The 27,878-nt window shown below is 39.9% G+C and overlaps 1 protein-coding gene across 2 annotated transcripts in view; it reads left to right on the forward strand.

Moving 5' to 3' along the window:
• The window catches only part of LOC141164432 (protocadherin-10-like), a 182,258-nt gene extending 157,677 nt beyond the window's left edge, over positions 1-24,581 (forward strand). For both annotated transcript variants that reach the window (XM_073649641.1, XM_073649642.1), the window contains exon 4: positions 23,533-24,581. In XM_073649641.1, coding sequence (XP_073505742.1) covers positions 23,533-23,789 — 257 coding nt within the window. In that variant the 3' untranslated portion in view covers positions 23,790-24,581. The remainder of the gene's footprint in view (positions 1-23,532) is intronic.
• Positions 24,582-27,878: the final 3,297 nt, after the last annotated feature.

Genomic DNA, 27,878 nt, shown 5'->3' on the forward strand with positions numbered 1-27,878 from the left:
GTTTCTAGTTATTTTTAGGAGTCCTTGGTGGATTTACCGGGAATCCTAGTACAATTGGTTGGAGCGTAACCCAGGAATGGACTAAAAGACTGTTAAGGACTCGGGGCAGGACAGACCCCTACCTGGTTACGTCTCCCTGTTTTGGTGAAATGGACACCTTTGTTTTCTTCAAAGACTGCACCCGGTTGCGGACACCCCGTAACCATCTTTATGTGTTTTTCTTATTGTATTATTATTGTTTATACCTTGTTATGTTTTTCTAAAAATATGTTTAGTCCCGGAGTACTAAATTTCACTAGGGGGGAATGTGGCACCCCAGGGGTCTGGTTTCCACAGTAACAGCAATGTTATGTCTGAGAGCAGGTGGGAGGTCTCTTGGTCAGGGATCCTGTGCATGCCACACCTCCTGCCCAGTCCTGGGAGGGGAAGAACTTCCCCTATATAAACCTAGGGCTGAGGCAGGGTTAGAGAGTAGAGAAGAAGTAGAGACAGAGAAGAGAAGCAGATCTAGGAAAAGAACATCAGGAGCTCTGTGGGAGCAGTGCTATAAGGAGTCAGGGCTGGCAGCTGCAGAGCTCGCCCTGACTGAGAAGCTATCACCGGACCCGGAGTCCGAGGCTGTGGGGACTAATCTTTACCCAGCAGCAGAAACCGCCCGGCAGGGGATTTCAGGTCCTCTGGCCAAGAAACCCGAAGGCACGGTCACACGCGTGGGACCAGCACCGCCGTCGTGGAGCGGACGCCACTAGAAGGCCCCGAGTCACCGGCCATACGGGTGAGCACCACACGGTACACTCAGGGACGTGGGCTACTTATACCCGCCTCTAGCAAGGTAGCCAGAAGAGTACAGTCAGTTTGGGAGGCCTACAACTCCGCCTGGCCAGGGGAGATCCCATCTGCTCAAGGACTGACCAGGCCCCGATCGCTAGCCAGTACTCCGGGAGGGTCTATCTTTATCACCAGTAAAGACCCTGAATTACACCGCATCGTCTCTGAGTGATTCCTGCTACCCCCATCATCCACGTCGGCTGCCCTGAGGCCATACCCCTCCCGTTGGGGGTGATACTATCACGCTGCACAATCCTACCACCGGCCTCAGCGGTCTGCCCTGCAGCGGCAGCTCCTTCGCTGCATTCAACGGGTGGCGTAGTCGTCCAACATCTACCGCTAATACATCGCCGCTCAGTTTGACTCCCTGGGCACGGACCGGGTCACCGCCACGAGACTACAACACTCAACAGATCCGGCTCCGGGTAAGCTCCCGTGCGCGCGATGCCGCGCGACGAAGGCCCAGGGGTGTGTCATACACAGGAAGCTGACAGTCAGGGGTGTGGGCAGGGTTATTTCTGGATCAAAACTACTATATTGTCATATATGGGTGAGATTGTTCCATTTGCTCACTAACTATGAATGCAATGTAATATGAGATTTTTTCCTCCTTACGTTTCTACATCCCTTAAGCCTATTCTTGATAACAGTCTATGAATTATTATTATTATTTATTATTATAGCGCCATTTATTCCATGGCGCTTTACATGTGATAGGGATATACATAGCAAAAACATTTACATAATCTTAACAAAACGAGTCAGCGACTGGTACAGGAGGAGCGAGGACCATGAATTGTATTGTTGATCCAGAAATATATAGCCATAGAGGGGTCATCACGCCAAAGACATATTGATAGGGAATTTAGATTGTGAGCCCCGATGGAGACAGTACTGATAATTTTTGCAAAGCGCTGTGGAAATAATAGCGAGTAAAATAAATAAATAAAAATAAATCACATTTAGGTATTTTTAATAATTTCTTATAGTGTGGTACTGTGCTCCTGATGTGGAACATAACAGTACCATAACCTAGTTGACTGAGCTACTTTTTTAAACATAGTATATGAACAAAAGTTAAAGAAGTTGTTGACAACTTTTTATTACCCCCCCCCCCAATATATTCCCCTGGGGCCCCTGAGGGATTTTGTAATTACCTTGTGTTGCAGATACTTGCTGTGAGCGGCGCTACTGCTGGCCGCTCACAGGCATCACGTGACCCACCACAGATGTCACGTCAAGTGAGGCATGACATCAGTGACGCGTTCCCCACGGTGGATGCTGGCTTGTGGGCGGGGTTACCCCCTGCGTCACACCCAGCGTCCACCACGCGCTTTCCCAATAAATGGGGAGAGGGAGAGCGCGCGGTGGATTCTGGGTGTGACGCGGGGGGTAACCCCGCCCACAACCCAGCAGAAGAGAGACCCCCGGCTGCATCCTGAATCATGACGTGACGTGCAGCCTGGGGTCGCATGATGCCTGTGAGCGGCCAGCCATAGCGCCGCTCACAGGCAGAAACAGCACTGCAAGGTAATTACAAAACCACTTAGGGGTCCCGGGAGAATATATGGGGGGGGGGGGGTAATAAAATATAGTGAACAACCCCTTTAATTTATATATCCCACCTTTTTGCTATAGCAATCTAATTTACCTGTTGTGGGTTAATATACCATTTCACTAGTGTTTTCTGGCTAATTTTGATTTAATCCTGGACAATCCTTTTAAAAGCAGTAGTGCTCTGCAGGGGCGTACACTTACGAGTTAGGAGCCAATTGGGGCCGCAAATTGAACAAATAATGTAAAAGAATGCTATGATCACTTTAGCCTGTCCTTGATAACATGTTCAGTCCTAAACTTGCAGATCTTTGACAACAATGGAGAAGGATATATGGGGAGGGGAGCTGTAGAAGTGCACCTTCCTCAAACATCAATGTCAAAATTAGAAATTAGCACTTGGTAGGGGAGCAGGTCAGTGCTGTCAGGAGGAATTAACTTTCCCATAAATATCAGGAGAAAATTCAATACAATGACTTTCATGCTAAACTAAATTAATAGTGAAGGTGCTGGAATTACACATTAAAAGGACTATAAAACACAAAGCTTTAAATTTAGAGTTTATTCCCTAAGAATATTTGGTGGTAAAACAGAATTTGTAGATTTAAGTATTCAGCAAACTGAAGAGACTAGAGGATTTGGAGCCTATTATTCAACCTCAACTACTCTGAAATGGTTCTTGGTATACACTATGACATTTTTTTGCTTATATCTGGATTTTAACATAGCCAGGGATTGAACAAGTAATAATGGAGTCTCACAGCAAGACAAGGAATGGAGCCCAACTCCATTAAGTCCACCTGCAGCAGTGACTTCAGAACATGGAGAGATTCAGATTATTTTGGTCTTCACAATTTGCCTTGCGTCTTATTTCACAGGGATCGTAAAGAAGGTGATGTCACCATACGTGGTTAATGGAAACAGTGATATTACACTAAAGAGAAATAATGAATGTTCTGATGACAAGAAAAGAGGGGCATCGCCAAATAAATTGGGATCAACCTATCACATACTTAAAAAGTATCAGAGACAAAGGGAAGAAAAAAGAAGTATGCAAATACATTAGGATCAACTATGAAATATCTATTTTTTTACTAACATGAAAGTACAAAAAGATAAATGTAAAAACAATTAAAAAGGCAATAGGATATATATCAGTTGGTAGTGCCCACAATATGGCAACCACCAATCCTCATCCGCCTTCAAATAATATCAACTCAGAGGAGACCTAACATAATAAAATCTTCATCAAAACATATAAACAATAGATAAAAATTCAAATGGAAAAATAAAATGAAATTATTTTTCCCCCTGAGGAAGCCACAGACTTAGTGGCGATACGTATTGGGGTTCTTTCCTCCTCATCTTACAATCACTTTACTTTACCGGTTCCCTCTATCTTTACATCTATTATCTTATCCTTTATCTTTATTCACAAATTTTATGGATATTTGTGCTGGCAATATTTTTTTGACACTATTTTGAACATCACTATTTTTTTTTAATGCAAATTGCTTTATTTAGTGTCAATATCTTTGTAGGCATTTTTCCATTTGTATTTATAAAATAATAGCAGCTATACCCCCCCTCTGGTGTTGGCGCCGTTCCAGCAGTGTCGGCACTGGCTCTCCTGGAGTTTACGTGACATTGTTAAGTCTTGTGATCCCTGCAGCCAATCAGTGACTGCTTCACTGTCCCCTACTTTGAACATAAGTGACATCCGGAGGAGGTGAGAGAACAGGCTCAGCTCTGACTTCCTCCAGATGTCAGTTATGTCCGACGGAAGAAAGAATGAAGTGGCCACTGATTGGCTGCAGGAATCACATGATATTACGTCATGCAAGTTCTGAGAGATCCAGTGCTGACACAACTGAAACAGCATCGTTATAGTAAGTTGTGTCCTTTGTTCCTTAAATTACGATATAGCTGTATATACTGTGCCTCCCATTCTGAGCTGCATTAGCGTGTGTCAGGGTGAGGGTCTTGTGAGGGGATGGCCCATACAAAAGTGTGCTATGGGGCCCTTGCTCTTCTAGTTATGGTCCATGACCAACAGCGCCCTGCATGTCCAAAGAAAACTTCTCCCCTAAATATTAATTACAATGAAAAACTCCAATAATGCTAATAGAAAATGGGATTATTTTAAGATGGAAATATTATAAGGAAAGGCACATTTTGTAAATATAGTCATATCATTTTTATATAAATGTCACACTGCGAGCGCTGTGAACGTGGAGTCTGGTATACTCATGAGCTATGGACTCCCCACTGTGCATCGTAAAAGGGAGTCAGCCCAGGAAGTCCACAACACATGAAATTCTGGACTCCATGTTTAAAGCGCTTCCAGCATGCCACAACTAATGTACTGTTAATATAAACAGAATGCAAGATTTTTCTACAGGACAAAAATACACGACTGCATTCACATGCCACAACGCTACTATATGCTGCCTTCAGAAAGTGCAACATAAAGAAATAATAAAAAAATACATATTTGGTATTGCTACATCTGTAAAAGTCTGAACTATTAAAATATAAAATTAAAGAAGCACTCCTCCCATCAAACTTTTATCTTCTTAATATATTGCAGTCATCACTAACAATTGCTCATTTTGCCTTTCTACCTAGTTAATTCTTCTATTTTCTCTGCTCTATGTAGAAACAGGAAGTCTCTTGTCCCTGCATTTATCACCCCCCTCTTCAACTCCTGACACAGCTGCTCCCTTCTTCCCCCTGCCAGGGACTTTTGCAGTGACTGATGTCTCATGCAGGGACATTTGACCTCCTGTTTCTACATAGAGCTTAGAAGGATTCAGCTAGTCAGTTTTTAATCACGTGATGTCATAGACCTAATGGAGAAGAGAAGAATTATCTGGGTAGAAGGGAAAAATGAGCAATTGTAAGTACACAGTGCTGTATAATATGATTGCAATATATTAAGAGGATAAAATATTTAATGTGCTTCTTTAACCCAATGGGTTAATGCTATAAAGAGAAAAAAAATGATACGTCATCGGCTGTGTCCCTGCCTTTGATGTGGGCTCACATGCTGAGCACACATCTTTTCCCGCACTTAATGTCTAATTTAATCAGAAGTTTGGATATCTCCATAACTGTACTGACCTATGAAATCATGTTTCCAGGTCATTTTATAGCACGGTATGAACACTGTACTAACAAAATACCCCAAAAATTATGGAATTAGGTTTTTATTTTTGCTATTTCACCACTGTTAGGCTATGTGCCCACGATGCAGAAATGAAGCAGAAAATGTCTGCAGCATTTCTGCATGTTCTTGGCAGTCAAAAACGCTTGCGGATTTTGCATGCGTTTTTGACGCATTTTTGCAGCATTTTTACATGCGGATTTGACTTGCGTTTTTTAAGTCCATTGGGACCTCAAGTCCGCATGCAGAAACGCACAAATAATGGACATGCTGCAGATTTTCCGCAGCATGGGCACAGAACATGCAGATTTTCATTGGCGATCATGGGGCACGGATTACCAAGCGTTTTTAAAGCGGAAATTCTGCATCAAAAATGCTTGAAAAATGCATAGTGGGCACGCAGTCTTTCTCTTTTTTAGTGCATTGTATGGTAAAATTTATGGTGCCATTCAATGGTATAACTTATCATGCAAAAAGCAAGCCCTCAAATAGCTATGTCGATGATAAATGAAAAAAGTTATGATTCTTGGAAGAAAAGGAGGAAGAAACAAAAGTGCAAGAATAGAAAACCGCTCAGTATGGAAGGGGTTAAAGAACATGAAGTCACCACTGTTGGCATCTGAAATATGAGATTACTCTTTTATGTAGTTAGAAATGCATATCTCTGTCAAAGTCACAGTCGTAATTCGATGTTCCCCTTGTAAGCCTTACCAATTTCCTATATTTTGTCACATAGAAATGTGACTTTGAACGATCCCCTTATTGCTTGGAGGGCTATGCTTCACACTTCATTTGGCTGCTCTTGTTGGTTAGCCTCATCATTGCAAGCACAATGGCAAAGAGCTTTAGGGTTTTCTGTCAGTGCAGGACTAAGGCTGCCATTTTACAATGTTGCCTGATTAGTATCATACTATATAAAATATAAAATAAAATAGTAACGTAAAGTTTCTAAAGGTCAGTCCATAATATCCAGGGAGGTTCAACTAATAAAATGTCTGATTATGGTTCGCCACGTGGGAATTGTGGTGCCCACTTTTCCAGAAAAGATCACTGAAGAACTGTATTCAATAAAACATTAAAGAGAATCTTTCAGTAGGTTTTTGCCATATGATGTAGAGGCTGATACCCTGATTCCAGCAATGTGTTACTTACTGGGCTACTTGCTGTCATTTTGATGCAATCACAATTTTCTCTGCTGCAGATCTTGCAGTTCTCTGAATGCTGAGCCCTGTATAACCCCGCCCACACCACTGATTGGCAGCTTTCTGTGTACAGTGACTGAAAGCTGCCAATCAGTGGTGGGGGCGGGGTTGCACAGAGCAGTTGACTAGGAGGCACAAGACACCTAGTCCTGTAGTGATAATCTCCTGCTGATAAAACACTGATTTTATTGAAACAGCAACACACAGCTCAGTAAGTGACACATTGCTGGAATCGGGGTCTCAGCTTCTACAACATGGTGCTTTCAGACTACATAGCAAAAACCAGCTGACAAATTCCCTATAAAACCCCAAAAGCTGTCATATATCAACATTGACCAAAATAAGAACACTAAATACCGACTTACCAAACATGAGTCCAATGTATCTTCTCATGCTTTCAGCTTCTGAAATTAAACAGTAAGGCTATATTCACACATCATGTTTTTTTGGTGTCTTTTCTGCAGCAAAACCTGGGAGGTTTGTTCAAGATTTTTCTTGCAGTTTTGGTGATTTTTTGGTGCGTTTTTTTCAGCGTTTTTTTCACTGTCCTTCTGTCTCTTTTTATGCATGTACATAAAGTTCAGTGAAAAAAAACCTCATTCTATTTTGGCATCAAAAATGCAGAAAAAAGTGACCTGCGTTTTTGATGCGTTTTTTCAGCGTTCTTTTCACCGCCCATTACTTCCTATGGGTGAAAAAATGCTGAAAGAAGTGACATGCTCTATTTTCCAAAAAAACACACAAAATCCTGAACAAAAAAAAAACATGATGTGTGAACAGAGAATTCTGGTTTCTCATAGACTTTGCTGGTACTGCAAGAGACAGCTGAAAATTTGCATAAAAATCTGCATCAAAAACGCTGAAAAAGACATGAAGTGTGAACATAGCCTAAAGCTGTTTTCACACATTCAGGATTTAATGTGGATTTTTCACGTAGTTTCTCATCAAATGTGCTGACTTTCCGCATCCAATGTAAGGGAACTCCAATGCAGTGAAAAATATCAGCACAAAGTAATGGCCACGCTGTGGATTTTAAAATCTGCAGTATGATGATTATTTGTTTGGCTTTCACTCGGGAAATCAGCAGATTAGCCCAATTCAAGACAATGGGGTTAATCCTCTCCTCATGCAGAGCTGCTGGCACATCCGCTGCCTCGGCTTTGCCGTAGGCACATACAGCCTACATACCCTAATGTCTCCATATTTTCATATCATGCAAAAGGGAATGGAAACATTTCTGAGAAACTAACAAAAATATGAAAACATTTTATTATAACATTTTATTATGCAATGGTCAAACACTGTATACATTTAATATGTTGTAGGATGAACCCATTTGGCTAGAGGTCATAGGAGAGTTTATACACACACATATATTTATATGTTATTTTTCATGATTTTACATTGATTTTAAGCAATATTTGAATACAATAAAAATTAATAAAAAATGTTTTAGTAAACAGTGTAAATACTAGCATCTAAATAAAAATCAGATCAGATATAATCAATAATATTGCTATCAATCATCTTAGAAAGACCAGTAAGCATGTGCATGTCATTGTAGGTAATGTCAAAGAGTCACTGATACTTGGCATAATAGCCTGGGCGCAGTTATTTGGGCATTTACAGTAATAATAAGCAGTGCATGGGGTATTAGAGCATCATTTAGCCACTATATACTGTATATAAATTGTAGTTGTATTGCTCTATGCCCTACTGCTATTACATGGTAGGATTATTTATACAGCTTTTAGTTGTTATTGAAAACTGTCCTTGACTCTTTCCTTTCTCAGTTAGTCCTTCTTCACCACAAAAAATAGACAATGTCTTTTTGGTCAGAAGCTTCCACAATTCTTCCTTTTTTCCTTGATTTTCCTTATAGTGCTGCTACAGTTTATGAGACCCGTTCTTGGCTAATTAGTTTTTGTATAATTTGTACAGTGCTCACTTTAATAACTTTTTAATATAAGCACAGAGAATATCTTTAAAAAAAACTCCAGTTTTTTTTGCCATTCCTCACCTGTTTGTATATTGCACTTCTCTTATAGATGGTGTACATACTTTCATGCAGTTCAACTGATTGCTTTTTTCCCTTCAGGCACCATCTTGATTCTTAAACTTCATGCTAGATTGCATTAATTTTAGCTCTGCTATCAATCTTATTAGATATTTGCACATATTACTCGGCCATATAGACCAATTGCCATCTCTACCTGCTGCGGGAACACTAAAATGATCTTTCCCTACTTATTCTTTCAATAGATTATAAGTATACAATCCATTTGAACTGCAATCTCCATTATGACATAATGACAGTAGCTGTATAATTATCATCATCAAGTGTGATAAAAGTTTTAGTTATGTACTACATTCTATTCAATTTAATTATGTATGAAGTTCTGGTGACTGACATGGTGTCCCTCTTCAGAAAAGGTGTGTAATTCGCGAGGGGTCACAATGAGATTGCATGACCCAACTGAGGAGACATATACCATGAAATTTCAGATAGAAAGGAACCACTATATAAGATAATACTAGTTTAATTATATATACTTCGGAATGGGTGACAGGATGAATAAAAAAAACAAACAAATAAAAAAAATAAACCCCAACAAGTTTTAGAAATCTGTAAAAAAAAATTGAAGAACTCTTCCTATTTTTTTCCATTATTCTATATCACCACTATGAAAACTGGTTATCATGTACAATACATACACAAAAAAATGCAGTTTTCATAACTTTATATTTTATGCACACTGGGACTTTTTTATTATATTCTTGGACAAACTCTTTAAGTAGAATATTGTTTTTAATTATACCTGTGAAAAATGTTGTATTCCCTTTTAGATGCTGCACATTTTCTGTGCCGTTCCACATGCCTGCATCTTCTTTTGCATAGCGCTGTATAATTGTACCTTTTAAAAAATAGATGATCTTATCAGCTAAACCCGAGATCGCTGCATGTACAAAGAGTACATTTCACAGCTGATTGCCTCTGCCGTGCACAGAACCATTCATTTTGCAGTTGCTTAAATATTCTTTATTTAATCCCAAGAACTGACCCTCGCATATTCAGTATTATAGACATGTTCTAGTCAAAGTCCATTAGATTAGTCTTGCATGTACTGTATTAGCAATTAGTAATTATATCTCATCCCTGGTTCCTTTTTCTAATGTAAACAGTTTTAATTTGGGTAGCCTTTCTTAATTTAGATCGTCTTCCTTCAGAAAATTAAATCAGCCTCAGAGTAAACATGTTACCTATTACATTCCTGCGGATAATTAATGATTGTATTATCACTGGGCTTTCTGTATTCCTAATCATATCTTGTAATAATTGCCTCATAATTGCTTAACTAACACATGTAAATTTCCAATTCCCTTTCTGTGACTTACAAACAACCTTTCAGCAAGGAATAGTAAGTGGCTCGGTATAGAGAACGTCTAGAAACTTAAAATAAAATTGAGGTTAGTGTTTTTATACCCATATCAGCAATATATACAGCGTTTACAGAATATGTAATAATTACTTCCAACATATGTGACCGAATTTCTTGCAATTATATTTAATACTGATGTTGATGAATAGACATCTCTTCATGAGGCTCCCTAGATATTGACGGAGACCTACAAGAATAAATTAGAAAAGGTCCTTTGGTGTTTGTAAAATATGTAAAAAATTTAATTCCAAGGGCAGATGTTGTGATTGTCGTGGGCATACTTACCAAAGATCCGATTTTGCTGAGAAAATTCTATGAGTGGAAGAAAGCATTTTGTGGAGGCAATCCTAAGCCGTCTTTGCTGTAAGGTCCTCCTCATTTTGCTATGTTACCAAGATATTATTTGAAGACGCACACCAAAATCCTGAAGCTGCACTGCTGACACATAGAATCATAGAATGTTAGAGTTGGAGGGAACCTCCAGGGTTATCGTGTCCAACCCCCTGCTCAATGCAGGAGTCACTAAACCATCTCAGACAGATGTCTGTCCAGCCTCTGTTTGAAGACTTCCATTGAAGCAGAACTCATCACCTCTCGTGGCAGCCTGTTCCACTCATTGATCACTCTCACTGTCAAAAAGTTTTTTATAATATCTAATCTGTATCTTCTCCCATTCAGCTTCATCCCATTGCTTCTAGTCTTTATCTGTGCAAATGAGAATAAAGCTGATCCCTCTACAATGGGTCAGCCCTGTAGATATTTGTAGACAGCTATTAAGTCTCCTCTCAGTCTTCTCTTTTGCAAGCTAAACATTCCGAAATCCTCTAACCGTTCTTCACAGGACATTGTACTGTTGCTTGTTCCCCTTAGGACATTGACTGTATGCAATCTAGATCATGTTTTAGTGAAATTTCCAAATCTTAATTTTAAAATTGAGACTTGAAATGGTTTCAAAATACATTTATGGCCAATCACAAATATCTATCAATTTCATTCTACTAATTTGTCCATACACATCAAGGGAGAAGTGGCTGCTCTTGTGTGTCCTTTGAAGTCTATGAGAGTTACAGAAAGTACTTAGCTAACAGCACTGGTTGATCTCCTTTACCCCTTTCCGAAGTCGATCGCAGAATTGCGGGGGCAAGGGGAGGTAAACGCCGATACTTACCTCCTCTCCGGGGTCACGCGGTGTCTGTGGCCGGGTGCTGGATGTTGTCATGGCGACCCGATGTTGTCATGGCGACCCAATGTCGTTATGACAACATCTGGGTCACCAGGAAGCAGGAAGTTACTTTGGTCATGCGCAGTGCATGACCAAAAGTATCTTTTCCCTCTGCAGCTGTGACAGGCTGTATAGCACAGGGATGCTGCTGCATTCCTGTGCTATACAGGCGATCTGAATGTAAAAAGTGAAAGTCCCAAAGCGGGACAATGTGTAAAAATCCAAAAAGTGTAAGAAAGTGAAAAAAAAAAGTACAAAAATAAAAAAAAATGAAAAAAATAATCCCCAAAAAATAAAAATATCATATACCCATCAATAAATATTATTATGAAAAAAAACAATAAAATTACACATATTTGGTATCGCCGCGTCTGAAACAACCTGACCTATAAAACTGTCCTGCTAGTTTACCCCTTTAGTGAACACGGTAAAAAAAATAAATAAAAAACAAAGCAAAAAACAGTGCTTTATCATCATACCGCCAAACAAAAAATTGAATAAAACGCGATAAAAAAACGAATGTAAATAAAAATGGTACCGCTGAAAACGTCATCTTGTCCCTCAAAAAGCAAGCCACCATACAGCTCCATCAGCCGAAAAATAAAAAAGTTATAGCTCTCAAAATGAAGCGATGCAAAAAAAAATATTTTTTCTATAAAATAGTTTTTATTGTGTAAAAGTGCCAAAACCTAAAAAAAACCTATATAAATGGGGTATCGTGTAAACGCACTGACCCAAAGAATAACTCTGCCTTATCAATTTTACCACACACGGAACGGCATAAAAAAAAAAAAAAAAAAAATCCTAAATTGTTGGTTTTTGTTTATTCTGCCACCCAAAAATTGGAATAGAAAGTGATCAAAAAATGTCATGTGCCTGAAAATGGTACCAATAAAAACATCAACTTGTCCCGCAAAAAATAAGCTGACACATGACTCTGTCGGCTGAAATATGGAAAAATTATAGCTCTCAAAATATGGCGATGCAAAAACTAGTCTTTACAAAAAAAAAGGGTTTTTTAGTGTGTCACAGCTGTCAATCATAAAAACCCGATATGAGTCTGGTATCGCTGTAATCGCACCGACCTGAAGAATAAAGTCGTCTAATAACTTATACTGCATGAGGAATGGGGTAAAATATAAACTCTAGGGTTAAGGTTGTGCTAGGGTTAGCATTGTGTTAGGGTTAGGGTAGTTGAAGGGTTAGGGTTAGGGTTGTGCTAGAGTTAGGGTTGTGCTAGGGTTAGGGTTAGGGTTATGCTAGGGTTGGGATTTTTTCAAAAGTAAAAAAAAAGATGACGATATGGCAACTAGTGTTGAGTGCAAGTGTTCGCTACTTGAGTTTGCATCGGATGCTTGGGTATGCACCGAATAGGGTTAGGGTTGTACTAGGGTTGTGCTAGGGTTAGGGTTATGCTAGGGTTAGGGTTGTGCTAGGGTTAAGGTTGTGCTAGGGTTAGGGTTATGCTAGGGTTAGGGTTGTGCTAGGGTTAGGGTTGTGCTAGGATTAGGGTTGTGCTAGGGTTAGGGTTGTGCTAGGGTTAGGATTGTGCTAGGGTTAGGGTTGTGCTAGGGTTGGGATTTTTTCAAAAGTAATAAAAAAGATGACGATATGGCGACTAGTGTTGAGTGCAAGTGCTCGCTACTTGAGTTTGCATTGAGTGCTTGGGTATGCACCGAATATCGTGGGTGCTCGAGTGACATGCTCGAGTCTCCGCCCCATATGCTTTGTGGCCCAAAAAAAATCGTGAAGATTGCCTGCCATGCATGAGCACGGTTGTTAGACACCCAAAAAACAACAACTCGAGATACATGGTGCATACATGAGTACCCGATGCAAACTCAAGTAGCGAGCACTTGCGCTCAAGACTAATGATAACTTATTCAATATGATGATCTAATGTTATCAGTTTCTGTGTCATACCTCTGAGTTGAAAATGTCCACTATAACCCCTTGATAAAATCTTTGAGGGGTGTAGTTTCCAAAATGGGGTCACTTGTGGGGGGTTTCCACTATTTAGGCACATCAGGGGCTCTCCAAATGCAACATGGTGTCCGCTCTCAATTCCAGCCAATTTTGCGTTCAAAAAGTTACACAGTGCTCCTTCCCTTCTGAACCCTGCTGTGCGCCCAAACACTGTATTTTCCCCACATATGGGGTATCGGCGTACTCTAGAGAAATTGCACAACAGTTTTTGGGGTCTATTTTCTCCTCTTACCTTTGTGAAAATAAAACATTTGGGGCTAAAACATCATTTTTGCGGAAAAAGTTTGATTTTTTTAATCTTTACAGCTCAATGATATAAACTTCTGTGAAGCACCTGGGGGTTTAAGGTGCTCACCATACATCTAGGTAAATTCCCTGTGGGGTCTAGTTTCCAAAATGGTGTCATTTGTGGGGGATTTTCACTTTCTAGGCATATCAGGAGCTCCCCAAACGCAACATGGCGTCCGCTAATTATTCAAGCAAATTTTACATTCAAAAAGTCAAATGGCGCTCGTTCCCTTCCGAACCCTGCTGTGCTCCCAAACAGTGTTTTTCCCCCACATATGGGGTATTGGTGTGCTTGGGAGAAATTGCACAACAAATTTTGGGGCCCATTTTTTCCTGTTACCCTTGAAAAAATAAAAAAATTGGGGTCTAAATGAACATTTTTGTGAAAAAAGTTAAATGTTCATTTTTTTCTTCCACATTCCAAAAATTCCTGTGAAGCAGCTGAAGGGTTAATAAACGTCTTGATTGTGGTTTAGAGCACCTTGAGGGGTGCAGTTTTTAGAATGGTGTCACTTTTGGGTATTTTCTGTCATAAAGGCCCCTCAAAGTCACTTCAAATGTGATGTGGTCCCTAAAAAAATGGTTTTGTAAATTTTGTTGTAAAAATGAGAAATCGCTGGTCAACTTTTAACCCTTATAGCTCCCTAATAAAAAAAAAATTGGTTACAAAATTGTGCATATGTAAAGTAGACATGTGGGAAATGTTATTTATTAAGTATTTTGTGTGACATATCTCTATGATTTAAGGGCATGGAAATTCAAAGTTTAAATATTGCGAAATATTCAAAATTTTTGCCAAATTTCCGATTTTTTCACAAATTAAACGCAAGTGATATCGAAGAAATAGTACAATATGTCATGAAAAAACAATCTCAGATACAGGGGGATCTCAGAAACAGGGGGATCTCAGAAACAGGGGATCCGTTGAGGCGTTCCAGAGTAATTATCTCATAAAGTGACAGTGGTCAGAATTGTAAAAATTGGCCTGGTCATTAACGTGCAAACCACCCTCGGGGGTAAAGGGGTTAAATGGAATCTGTCACCAGGTTTTCCAAATATAAGGTACAGCCATCATCTTTAAGACCTCTGTACAGCTGTCTAGTAAGCTGTAGATAAGTCCCCAATCCCCTTTGCATAGCAGAGAAAAGGCCTTTTATTATACCCCCATGCGCACTACAGTTCTTTTCTCTGCTCTCGGGCAGGGCAGAGAGAAGTACAATTGGGTGACAGATATGGGGACAATGTGTGGATGACATAGGATGCGTCATCCACATGAAGCAGGGAAAGAGGTTGGCGATTGTGTGACGAGACAAGGCACCAGTTCAAGACCAGAGATGCCCATTGATCGGACCGTGCTGCATGTGGGTATAATAAAAGGTCTTTTTTGTGTTATGCAGAGGGAACTGGGGACTTACATGTTGCTAACAAGAATGATGTAAAAGAGGGCTTAAAAGTGGTGGCTGTACTTTATATTGAGATAACTGACAGGTTCCCTTTAAAGGTAACCTGTCATGTCCTTTATGACTATTAAACTGCCTCCAATGTCTCATTGGTGATGCTCAGTGCATCACTAACATGTTTGTCTCAAGCAAACATATTAGTGATGCATTGTGCATCACTAACAAGACACTGGGGGCAATTTAATAGCCATAAAGGACATGACAGGTTCTCTTTAAGTAGTTTTGAGACATGAGACAAATAACATATTTCACTATGGAATTCATAATGCTAAGAGAATTTTCATTTCAAATATTATTTTTTTTATAGTCCCTGGAATTTTATTTTTTAGGCCTAGTTGAACCATTTATTTAACATTATATTTTTATTAACATTACCTACCAATACAAAAAAAAATCAAATTCATGTTTTCCAAAAAGTGGAAATTCATGGTGACCCTTTATATTTTGGCAATAATTTAGAACAGTGACCACCTTGCATGCACAATAGAATGGCTTTCACCAAGCGAATGTGTGGTCTTCCTCAAGGACTTATCTGACTATAAAATGAGAAGCCATACATAGTCATAGGTTTTTGAGGCCTCATGGAAGTTATTGGCCTAGAAAGTGAGGAGTGTCTTTATAACTCTAAATGCACGTTATAAAAGTCATCACATTTTATTTTGCGTCTGTTTTATTTATATTACACGCTATTACATTATTTACCTTACATTATTATTATTATTATTATTACATTAGTTACATTATTTTTTTTGTTTTGGCCATTCCCTCTCCATGTCCTATCATATTTGGTGCGCATCAAATTTTCATCCTGGCAACACCAATAATTCATTTGAACTACAATGTTGCTTGTGTTTGGACATTACCTATCGATTCAAGGTTGTTTGTATTCATTGGTTGCAGTATATGAGATCTAATATTGTTTTTTAATCCACCAATGTCAGAAAATTACTTGGCTCTATAAATCAGCTGCAGTGCAGGTCAGAGATCTTGGTTAACAGTAGATACAAAGCCAATTAAGGAAATATTCTAAATCGAATAGTTATTCTGTACAAAAGTTATTGCAAAAGAGAATAGAGACATTGTTCATGAAAACCTTTTAGGTTGCCAATATCATCCTTTTGCCAACAGGCATTGGAGAGATGACAGCAATAAAAAGATTGGTTGATTTCCAAAATCATGAGTTTTCAAATACTCAATAAAACACATCACTGAAAAAGAAAAAATAGCCGCCATACTTGCAATACATGTCCAGAATACTAGACAGCCAACCCATGGATGTTTGGTTGGTTAGTAAGTGGTTGTTTCATTAGTATTTTGCACCTGTGCTGCCCCCCGCCTTTATCATGGGTGACCTGCTGCATCCTGTTGTGCATTTGTGTCTGGACATGTTATTGTAAGTTTGCGGCTATTTTTTCTTTTTCAGTGACGTCTTTTATTGATTTTTAGTCTTTTTTTCAGTGAATTGTTTTCAAATACATTCATTTAGATACCATTTCATAGACACGATAGAAATAAAAATGCATCACTGTGAGAGTATCTTGAAGATTCTTTTATCATTAAATTTACAATGAACCTCTAAAATAAAATTCCAGAATTCACACAGATTGAAAGCATATACTCTATCCCCGACATTAAATTTATCCGATTCCTGCAAATTGAGCCACTACGGCGTTTTTTGTGCACTTTCAGTTCCTGGAGAGCAATCATCATGATCCCTTGGGAATGTATAGTAGAATATTGCTGGCCATACACATTAGATATCTGTTGGTCTAACGATTCTTCTGCCAATTGTTTGACTGACAGCCATCTCAGCCAACATTCTGCCAAGTGCTCCTGTGTTTTCTATGAGAAAGCAGCGGACAGACACATCGGCCCATGGCTTATCTCTGGGAGAGCAATGCGATCGACAGTCTGAAATCACACATGCCAATCAACACCTCTCACGACCATCAGTCGGATGGCACCCCCACACACATTAGACTGACAGCCAATCACAGATGGTAAAATTCATCTTAGTGGCACTCATATTTTTAACAGAAGTGTGTTTGTTCCCTAGCCAAGACCATTAGATTGACTGCCTCTCCAACACCACACCCACCTGAGCCAATTTAGTAGCCTTGTATAGGAGCTGCAAAAGCTGGAATGGAGATATGGGACCGGCCATTCCCACCCAAGCTCTTTGACCGCGCCTAAATCTCGGACACAAAATCTGGTCCCAATAAAAAAAAAACCTTTCAGCAATCAATCATTGCTGGAACCTTCATCTCCAGGCTTTACATCACTAGGAGGTTAGCCACCTTGATGACACATATCTGCCATCCAGGACTTTACCACCTGCTGCTTTACTGTAGCCTTTCTCAAATAAGAATAGCACAGCCTTTGTATAAAGTTAATTTCTCTAAAGTAACACAGCCTTAAGTATCTCATGATTGTAAGGTTTTTTTTTTGCTTTTTATTGCTTGAAAAAAGCATCTGGTAGCTAATACAATTATAATTTAGGGATCAATACCAATAGTCATTCAAATTTTAGTAAATGAAAATAATTTGAATGCTGTTTAATATACAAACACAGTTTTATTTTTGTATTATAAAAACATTCTGAGATATTACTGTACAAAGTATCAAACAGTTTTAATTTAGTGATTACTTCGACATTAGTGATGTTTAATTTTTATGTCATTTTTTCCATTCCTTCAATTTACAATTTTTAATTTTTAACAACTACTTTTCGGAAACTTAAAGCATAGATTTATAACTAATCAGATAAACAACTCAACCTAAAAAGGTGACCCAACAGTACATTCTTACAATATTACACAATTAAAAACACTATATATAGGGGCAAAACACTATCCAGAAACTAAAAGAAGGGATACTTTCTCAGTCCCGTTTAGGCCCGTTACCTCCATAAGTTATAAACTCTAGGCCATACTGCTAGGCGTCCTGTCCAAGGACCCATTTCCGATCGATCACTCTACTCCTTCGGTCACTTCTCTTCCACTTTCCGCTAGGATCTTGCTATCTCTTTTTCACGGGTCTCCTCTCACGTTAGGGACACGCACGTCATGGGGCCATTCTGACGTTTTAACAGGAAACTGTCTCTCTCCCTTTAGCTTGTCCCCTCCCACTCTGGGCTAGTCCCAACCATTAACTCTCACGTTCCCCACTGTCGAACAACACACATCATTAATATCAATAACGTATAGCACAATTCACATAACACATTACAGTAACACACTTGTTCTTCAAGGGAGAAACACAGGCAATATGGCCATCATCTTACACTCATACAGACCACTATTTAATCCTACAGTTTAGAACATTTACTATACACAAAATCTCCTAGTAGCTAAATTATAAGATGGAAAAACAGTTTTGTTCTCTTCAGTTCCAGGGCGACTGTCATCTAATGCAATTATCGACTGATCAAACCGTGTTCCCTGTCCTGCAATCTTGTGACTGTAAATTGCCAGTTGCTCATTTATAGCTATTTGTGGAATCCAGAATCACATACTGAAAATCAAAATGTGCCTGGTTCTTTATAAAGAAAATACAGAGCCCTGCAAGGTGCTAATCCCATAGCTCTCGCCTTAGGGAAAATGATCACTGTAGCTGTAGTTTTCCATTTACAGATTATCTGTTACTGTAGAGATGGGACTCGGCACTAAATTGTACATTACGGATATCTTATTTACAGTGTTGAAATGAATAATTTATATACTTTTATAAAAAAAATTTTTTTACACATTATTATATTTCATGGATCTTTATTTTGAGGATATATGTGGCACAGGAATGGCTTTTATAATGTTAGAAAATTATATTGCTGAGAGTCGGGGGCAAAGCGGAAAAACTGTAAATCTAGAATACAGTAAATCACGACAATGCAAATGTACTCAAAATAAAAATAATAATAATAATAATAATAATAATAACATTTACATAATATATTGCTATATTATTTATAGCCATGGATAATAAATGGGTTGTCTGCATTAGATGTTGTCTCTGGGCAGCCCTTTCCCCTTAATTACAGCTTTTAATCTGCTCTGGGATTTGGAAGCCACACATATTTACTGACAACAATGAAGGTTTATTAATTTAATGGACACTCAGTAATATAAAATGCTCATTTATTCCGGGAGAATCCATCAGATAACCCCATGTGTTCAACTTGTCTGCTAGGCATGAAGTATAGGATGTAATTGGTTAACCCATGGGAAAAAAAAGTACACAAATGATCTAAATATTATATTCTAATAGTCTAATTATATAAAAAGGAATAGGTCATTTGAATTTCACCTCCCAAACTCCTTATAGCTATGTAGCTCCTTCAAAGATGAGTCCAGCAATACCTTTACATAGCTGTCATGCAAGGTGAAGGAAAGACTAAGTGACACAAAGGGAAGAGGGGAATGGGGCTCAGACTCTAGGGAAAGGGGGCAATGGAAACCTCCTAGGCTGACCTGATATCTCCCTGACTCCCCTAAACGTCCCTATATTGGTTCCGCACCAATCGCCACACAGGAACCTAGCCGTGTCTTTCCCTGGTGTTTTGCTCTGGCTAGGGAAGGGGGGTGAGCACTAGTCGATCCCCACTAGCAACTAAAGACAACAAGGGGGAACAAACAAGGGAAAATAGCTTAGCTTTCGTTGACTCCAGAGAGATGCACACAAGTCATCTAGCACCAGAGAGGAAGAAGTACTGCTCTTGCTCAAGCCTTCACAAGGGGTCATGTGAATATCACCGGCACCACCCTCTATCAACAGCCAGTATTTAAACACCCAGCCTGGGTGTCAATTAGCCGGAGGGAGGTAGCCACTGGGTCCTAGCGTGATACAGCTAAGATGGTGTCTGTAATGCCAAACAAAGAGATCTTCTGTAATCAACTACTGTCTGTCACATCGGACACACCCGTGACAATAGCCAGTCCATTCCTATGTTATAGAGAAATCAGCTTTTGAATTGATATGCAAATGTAGATCTGAAGCCTCTGTCACTCCAGCTCTATTCCCCATCCTGTGCTACTTTCTCCTGATTAAGTGATGACTCCATTACCTGAAGTTACAGAGCGGAGAGGCTGTCCATCAAGCAGTAGTAGGCTGTGCTGGGCGGGGAATAGAGCTGGAGTGACAGAGGCTGCAGATCTGCAATAGCTCTTCAGGCTCATTTGTATATCAATTCAAACACTGATTTCTCAGTACTTCAATTCTTCTCAGTCATCATCCAAGGGCTATTCAAGTGTCAGCAAATAAAAGTTAAAACACATCTGTCACCAAATTAAGCAATACAAACTTCATACATTATTAAATAGATTGTTTGGACCAGAAGAGGCTGATATGCCTACTTAAAAGTCCATGAATAAAAGACTGTGCAATCTTTTTATAAAGTGTGCTCCGTGATGTTAAAGTGAGCATTTTATGAGTTCTTATAATTCTACGTTTAATTTCTAGATTATACAGCCATTATGTAAGTACACCAGTCACATCATGTGAAACTGATGTGTTTTATCATGTAACCAGTTTGATTTGTGAAATCTGGTGACATATTCACTTTAAAATCATTGACATACTTAATGGGAATGTGTTATAATTTTTTTTTTAGCATATTTTTGTTTTTAATGTTTTATTAAAAAAAAACAAAAGAAGACCTTTTATTTCATTCTATTTTTTAAATGACTTGCTTTTCAGCCACTGGGGTCTGCTATTTGTACTTACTTGCATTTAAGAGTCAGTGCACAACATTTACAAGGAGCAAAAATTGCACACAATGGGCATAAGAGACCGACCCTATCTCCTCTGCTGCGGCCATATGTGGTACACACTGCGCACTTTCCTGGGCATGTGACGCGCCCCTGGGCCGTGGGGTACTCGGTAGCCCGGTCGGTCGGCGCTGGGGATGTCACGGTGGCAGTGATCCGGTCCGTGACCCAGGGCGGTCAATTAAAGGAAAAGTAAAAGGGGAATAAAGTTTTTAGAGATAATGTTCGTGACTCCACCTGTGGCATGCGGCTATATGGGGCCGCCGCTGCGGTGCAGATCCACTGAAGCTGATGGTGACGCAGCAGAGTTGGTTCAGCTCTCCACAGGCATAGCTAAGCTCCAGGGAAGTATATGATGAATTGTGGAAGTAGATCTTGTTGGTGCGGTGTAATGCAGGGCTGATTACGCAGATAATGACCAGACAACAAATTAATGGCGGTTTCCTCTATTTTTACTTGCGGTTTGTCAGAGCAGACCGGGGCACGGGTACTAGCTGGTAGTGGACGTCCGGGCGGCCTGAAGCAAGTTGGGGATCCACCTCGCCAGGTGGAGTTGTAGGCCTTCCCTATGCGCTATTCTCTTTGGCCCTGCTGCTTGAAGCTATGCTGTGGCCCTCGTCCCTGAGTGAAACATCTTTTTTCCTCCCCCTTATGGCAGGCAGCTTGGGCCTTCCTCAAGTGTTGGTCCCACGTGGCGGTGCTGGGCCCTATGATGCTGCTGAGCCGCCAGGCTGCTGGTGGGGCCAGGAGACCTGCAGTCTCCTGCCCTCTGAATTTAGCTGCTGGGCCTTCAGTGCCCCACAACCACGGACTCCGGTGTCCAGTTCCTTTGCGCTTCTCTCTGGGGTGAGCTTGTCCACAGCTCCCTTCCCCAGGTCCTTCCTCGTCGCTCTCCTGTCTCCAACTCCTCTCAACTCACTCTTACTAACCCCACCTCCAGATTCCAGTTTGAAGGGGAGGAGCTCACCTTTCTGGTCTGGAGCCAAGAAAGTGTTGTATGCTGGTAAACCTGATTTGGGGACCCCTCCTTGCTTCCAGGCATGGCATCACCCCTTGTGAGAGAGGCAATGCCACTGTGGCAACCGGACCCCTGGGGTACCACACATGCACAGCTCACATCAGGAGGGGGAGCCTGTAGCCATTCTTTTTGGAGCCCAGCGCTGTGCACTGAGCTTGATTTAACCTCTGAGCACTGGGACCTGTAAGCAGAAGTAGTTTTCAGAGCACCTGCTTTTGCCTATACAGGTCTTGGCCTTTGCAGGGAAGGATTCATCACACAAGGGCTGTGGCGGTAGATTTGTGGTGGTCTGCACAATCTATGGCCGGCCGCAGTGAGTAGATGCATCCAGCATTCATTAAATATTATATTGGGACCGTGGTGGCCCACAAATTTCATAGAGTGCGTGCAAATTGCAGTGCTGTCGCCAACAAAATGGCACTGCACTGAAATTTTTAATATTATCCTCAACCCATAAAAATGCAATGAAAATGCGATGAGAGTAGTTTTCTCATGCCCATGGGAGAATTGTCAACCAATGCTACATTGAATTACCATTGCTTTTCTTGATAAAGGTGTATAGTTGCTCCTTTTGGTGGCAAACTATGAAAAATATGAAAACTTTAAATTAAATTTTTCATATTTTCTGCAATTTTTCTTTAAACATAAAAATATAAGATAAATATTTTCCGAAATATACATATATTTTTGTTGGGAAAATGGAAATTTTGCCTTTCAGTCTCCCATACTTAATAGACATATTGGCCAAACACACAATATCTGCGGGACTGTCCCAAAGTCTAATGTGTATGGGGGCTTCCTGACTTTCCAGGGGGAGAAGATACCAGCATGTCTGAAGATGAACTGATGATCCTGTTCTTCTCTAGGAGATTTTCTTTCATAGAGAACATAGAAACACTTGGCCGAACATTCCTGTGTTTGGGGGGAATTGGGAGAGATAGCTGTTGTCAAAACAACTGACAGAACAGTCTTCAGCCGAAAGTTACCTCTTGCGTATGGGGGGCTTTAAGTTTCCTATTTAATGTCTTCCAGCAGAGATTTTAAAAATCATAGATAATTGAGAAAGTATATTGTACAACTGCATTCATGTTTTTTTAATAAATCTGCATTACAGTCCTACACTTACATGATAAATGTGTCCAAAATACATTAAAAGATAAAGGCGAACAGATTAAAGGGGTTGTCCAGGCTTAGGGTACAAGTCTTCAGTCACTCTATGTGACTGCAGACGTGTGAATCCTGCGGGCTGTGAGGTTTCTCCAGTACTGGTGGGCGCATGGCCGTAAGTTTACAAATTGCATACATATGGTCACATGTCAACTAGACATGCGTGGCTTCGCTTAATGCAGTGTATTAAGCAAGGATGGACACGTCTAGTCGGAATGTGATGAGAATTATGCAAATCACCTATTTTTGGTCCCCCTGCCGGCACCAGAGAATCCTCACAGCCTGAAAGGCGCACACTGTGTGGATTCACATGTCTGGAGTCAGAGAGTGACTGCAGACTTGTACCCTGAGCCTGGTCAACCTCTTTAATTGACACCTCATTCCAAAATGGAACATTTTATGGACACTGAACTTAAATATTTTTTTTTCTCTCCTGCAGACATAAAGAAGACGCCTCCATCATCAAATGGCGTATGGAGCCCCAAGTATGGCGTACCATTTCAGCAACATGTGCCAGCGCTGGACTATCAACATAATGTATATATTCCAGGGACACCTACGCTACTGGCCAACAAGCAAGGGCACTATATAGAGCACGAGGAGAAAAACAGTTTTTCCACTTTTGGAAAAAAGCGGAAAATGACATCTTGTTGTGATGTACACGATGATATGATCATAAACAATGATCTAAAATGAACAAGTGGTCTGGTGTGTAGGCATCAACCACAAAAGACAGAGGACCAAAGCCACACTCTGAGCAGACTGGAACTTCAGCGGTTAACAAACTGTGTCATTACTATGTAAAGAACACTGTCTCAACTCACCTACCTGACGTCTGTTGGTGTGTGATAACTCTGAAAAACACAATTTGTGACAGGTCCCAATCAATAAAGTGCAACGGGACAAGGAGATCTAAAATTAATCTGCAACACTCGAGATGAAAGTGCACTCGGAGAGGTAATGAAGGCGCAAAATCTACGTACACAAAGACAATGAAAATAAATGACAGTGAAGCTGTGTGTTGAGTAAATGGACAGGATGCAATTTCATTTGGTAAAACAGATTCAATGTGGGTGAGAATGAAAGTCGCTTGTGTGTAAAAAGCAATTTTCTCTATCTGCAGTCAAGCGAAAGACTTCCTTCAGGACTGGAGAGAATAAGAGGACATCCTTTCTGAAATGTCATTTTGAGTTTCAGCCTTTGGCGATTTCCATTTAGTGACAGTTCTGTCTTTCATTGTTATCATGTGAATGTACACAGTGGATATATATATATATATATATATATATATATATATATATTTTTTTTGGCGGACCAGTATGTTTGCGTGTGTTGTATAAATGGAAGGGCGTGTGTTGAAGTCATATCCTATAGGGTATAATCAGCGATCTACATTCATTGTCACCACATATGGAAGATTAAATCCGTGTAAATATATGTATATGCTATTTTTCAACTACCAATTGTATTAAAGAGTGCTGGACTCACTTTGGTGGTTTATATTATTATGCAAAAATGACTTTTTTTTTTTTTTTTTTTTTTTTAATACAAAGCTTATCTCCTGGGAGATGGCAGAGTGAAGGACTGAAATTAAATTGAAATAAAGAAGGTCAGCATTGTAATTGGGACAGTTAAATACATGTGATATTTTGTGCCCGTACATTTAGTCATCTGAAATCACTTCACGCTTTTAATCAGCTTTTTAAAAGCTGAAAAATATTCTGTTTTTTTTAAACACTTTCTTACAATGTGAAGGGTGACTGTCAATAACGTTATTACATCTCTCAAGGCTACACTTACCGAGAATGGAATTGCGTTCGGCTTTCTTGGAGAAGAAGGTGACTGACGCGCTTTTTTTGGAGCCAATTTAATATATTAAAGTAAATCTCAACCTTTTATCATCATCTTTCTAAGTTCTAAATTCTAAGTGAATGTTTTTTTTAATATCATTTTATAGTGGTCAGTATCTCAGTTTTTCTGATACAGAGCTCCAAATATCCTGCATAGACTAAGTCCACAGCCCCACTATCAGAATTCGGTCAGTATTTTTTCTCAGGAGTGGGAGCCAAAACCAGGTGAGGAACAATCAGAGAAAATGTATAATAGAAACAAATGCACCAATTCTGCATTTATCACCCACTGACCAAACACTGATAGTGGGGCCATTGCCTAAGGGGGCAATTCTTCAAAGCTTTTCACAAGATTTCTGCCCAAAAAAAGCTTTGAAAAGTCACATATTCTCTAACTGCTGAAACGGAACAGTGGCAGGGCGTGGTGACCCCTACTCTTCAAATTTATGATGACTGGCGGCATTCACTGCTCCTTAAATCTTGTTCCAGCAGGAGCTGGAGTAAGATTTGTGGTGAGGCGCACTTAGGGACACACGCCACCACACACCTCATCGGATTCATTAAGAGCCTTTTAATGAATCAGGATCCTTCACTCCAAATTTCCCCCTTATCAAGACTAGCGAGAGAATCGCCATTCTTGGTGAATCTTCCCCATAGGTTTCTAGGATAACACGTTGACCTCCTGCAGCTGCCGATGGAGAGTTCACCGAATAACGGGGCATATTTACCAAGGTGAGAATTCTTGTGCAATATTAACATCTTCCACCTACTATATTGTGTTGAGGGCGGGGTGTATAGGATAAGGGTGTAGCCAAGCATGAAGAGGGTATGGCATAAATGCAAATTTTTATTGTAAAAAAATTAATTAAAAGTCAAACAGTTAAAAGACAGTATTAGGTTAGATAAAAATGTAGAGATGCGCCATGTTTATTATGCAGCACAACCCACTGCGATGAATTTGTTTCCTCAATACTAGTTACAAACTGTCTAAATTCATAAATCTGCCCCACTGCTTTTCTTATAATTGAAAGGCAAAAAATGGGGAAAACAAAAAAACATGGTGGGTGCTGTCCCGATGCAGACAAGGATGAGACTGTACAAAAACATTGAACATTTATAAAAAGACGGCAACGCGTTTCAAAATCGATCTGATTTCTTTCTCAGGCTACCATGCAAAAAAAAGTATATAAAACAATTTATAAAGCACATATGTCAAACTCTGGCCCACAGGGTGAGAAATATTTGACCTGCAACGCTGGGCTGATCTCCAAGTATATTTGGCCCGAGACATCACATTTTCATCCAGCATGGCACTTTCAACTGTATTGGTATCCTAGATGCTGATACAGTTGAAAGCAATGATGGCGGAGGGAGCGTCAGCTGACACTCTCTCTCCTATCATTCCCCCTCTGCGTCTGACGTCTCAGCGCAGCGGGTGTGATGATGTCATTACAACGCGCCCACTGTACTGAGATGTGCAGAAGATCTGAAGACACCATGAAGAGATCAAAGCAGTGGGGGAATGCGTAGAGGTGAGTATTTATTTATTTTAATGTGGGGCCCTTTATACTTTATGGAGCACTATATGGGGACCATTTTACTGTATGGAGCACTATGTGGGCCCATTATACTGTATGGAGCACTATGTGGGACCAGTATTCTGTATGGAGGACTATGTGGGGCCATTATACTGTATGAAGCACTTTGTGGGGCAATTATGCTGTATGAAAAGCAATGCAGGGCCCCGTTATACTGTATGGAGGGCAAAGCAAGGCCCGTTATACTGTGTAAAGGACTTTTTGTGGCCATTATACTGTATGGAGGACTATGTAAGGCCCATCATACTGTATGGAGGACTATATGGGGCCATTATACTGAATGGAGGACTATGTGGGGCCATTTTACTATATGGAGCACTATATGGGGCCATTATACTGTAAGGATGGCTGTGTGGGGATTACAGTCAGATGGAGAATCATACTGTAATGGGGTCACCATTCTTTGTTGGGGGAATTGAAGGAGACAGGGGTACAGTAGGGTCATCATAACGTGCATGTGGAGAGTTCTGTGGAGGAATTCACTCTGGGGGTATCAAACTGTGTTTTGGGGCACTTGTGTTTGCATCATACTTTATTATCTGTATTATTCAAGTTTTTTTTAACCTTTATTACATATTTAAATTAGGCCATTGGGTTATATGGTTTTTACTGCTCTTACATAATATATTATATTAATCCAAAATTTTATTCTAAGATCTATTAATTAAAATGTACTTTGTTTGTGGCACAACCCCTTTAAGTTTGTTTCCATATGAAAAAGTTCATTTTTATATTTGACGATAAGGAAAAACGTCCTGAATTGTAGACATTTTTTAAATAAATATCAAGGTTGGCCAACGACTTTGTACAAGCTTTTAATTTTGGCCCTCTGTGTATTTGAGATTGACATCCCTGTGTCAGACGGTGGGGATCTTACTTCTCTCAGGTAGATTAGGATGACTTGAGATCTCAGATGAGAATGTTCAAATAAGACGCTGCAGATTGTCTCAAAAGAATGTCCTGTTTATTTTTAATACATTGCTCTTTTATAATGTTTTGTAAGGGGTAGGATTACGTAAAATTACGTAAACAACATATGGTATGTGGCAGACATTTGGGTCAAAATTACTTGTCAAACCATTATCATCTTATTGTGATGGATAGTGTGGGATACATCCTTTCCCACATATAGGATCTGTGTGAAACTGTCAACCTTGGCTAACCACTCATTATTAGGACATTCTAATCTCAGTGCATTTGAGGATTTTTTCCTGGAATTGATGGTTTAGAGAATAGGGGTGATGTGTTTTGTCACTTGGACAGATTTGGACCCAGATGATAATTATAGGATTACAGGCCAACTCTTTAGTGAGTATACAGGTCATTCTTGCAATCTT

Source organism: Phyllobates terribilis, unplaced genomic scaffold (assembly GCF_046119375.1).
Source record: "Phyllobates terribilis strain yellow unplaced genomic scaffold, ASM4611937v1 Scaffold_10__3_contigs__length_209671492, whole genome shotgun sequence".
In the NCBI taxonomy this organism is placed as follows: Eukaryota; Metazoa; Chordata; class Amphibia; order Anura; family Dendrobatidae; genus Phyllobates; species Phyllobates terribilis.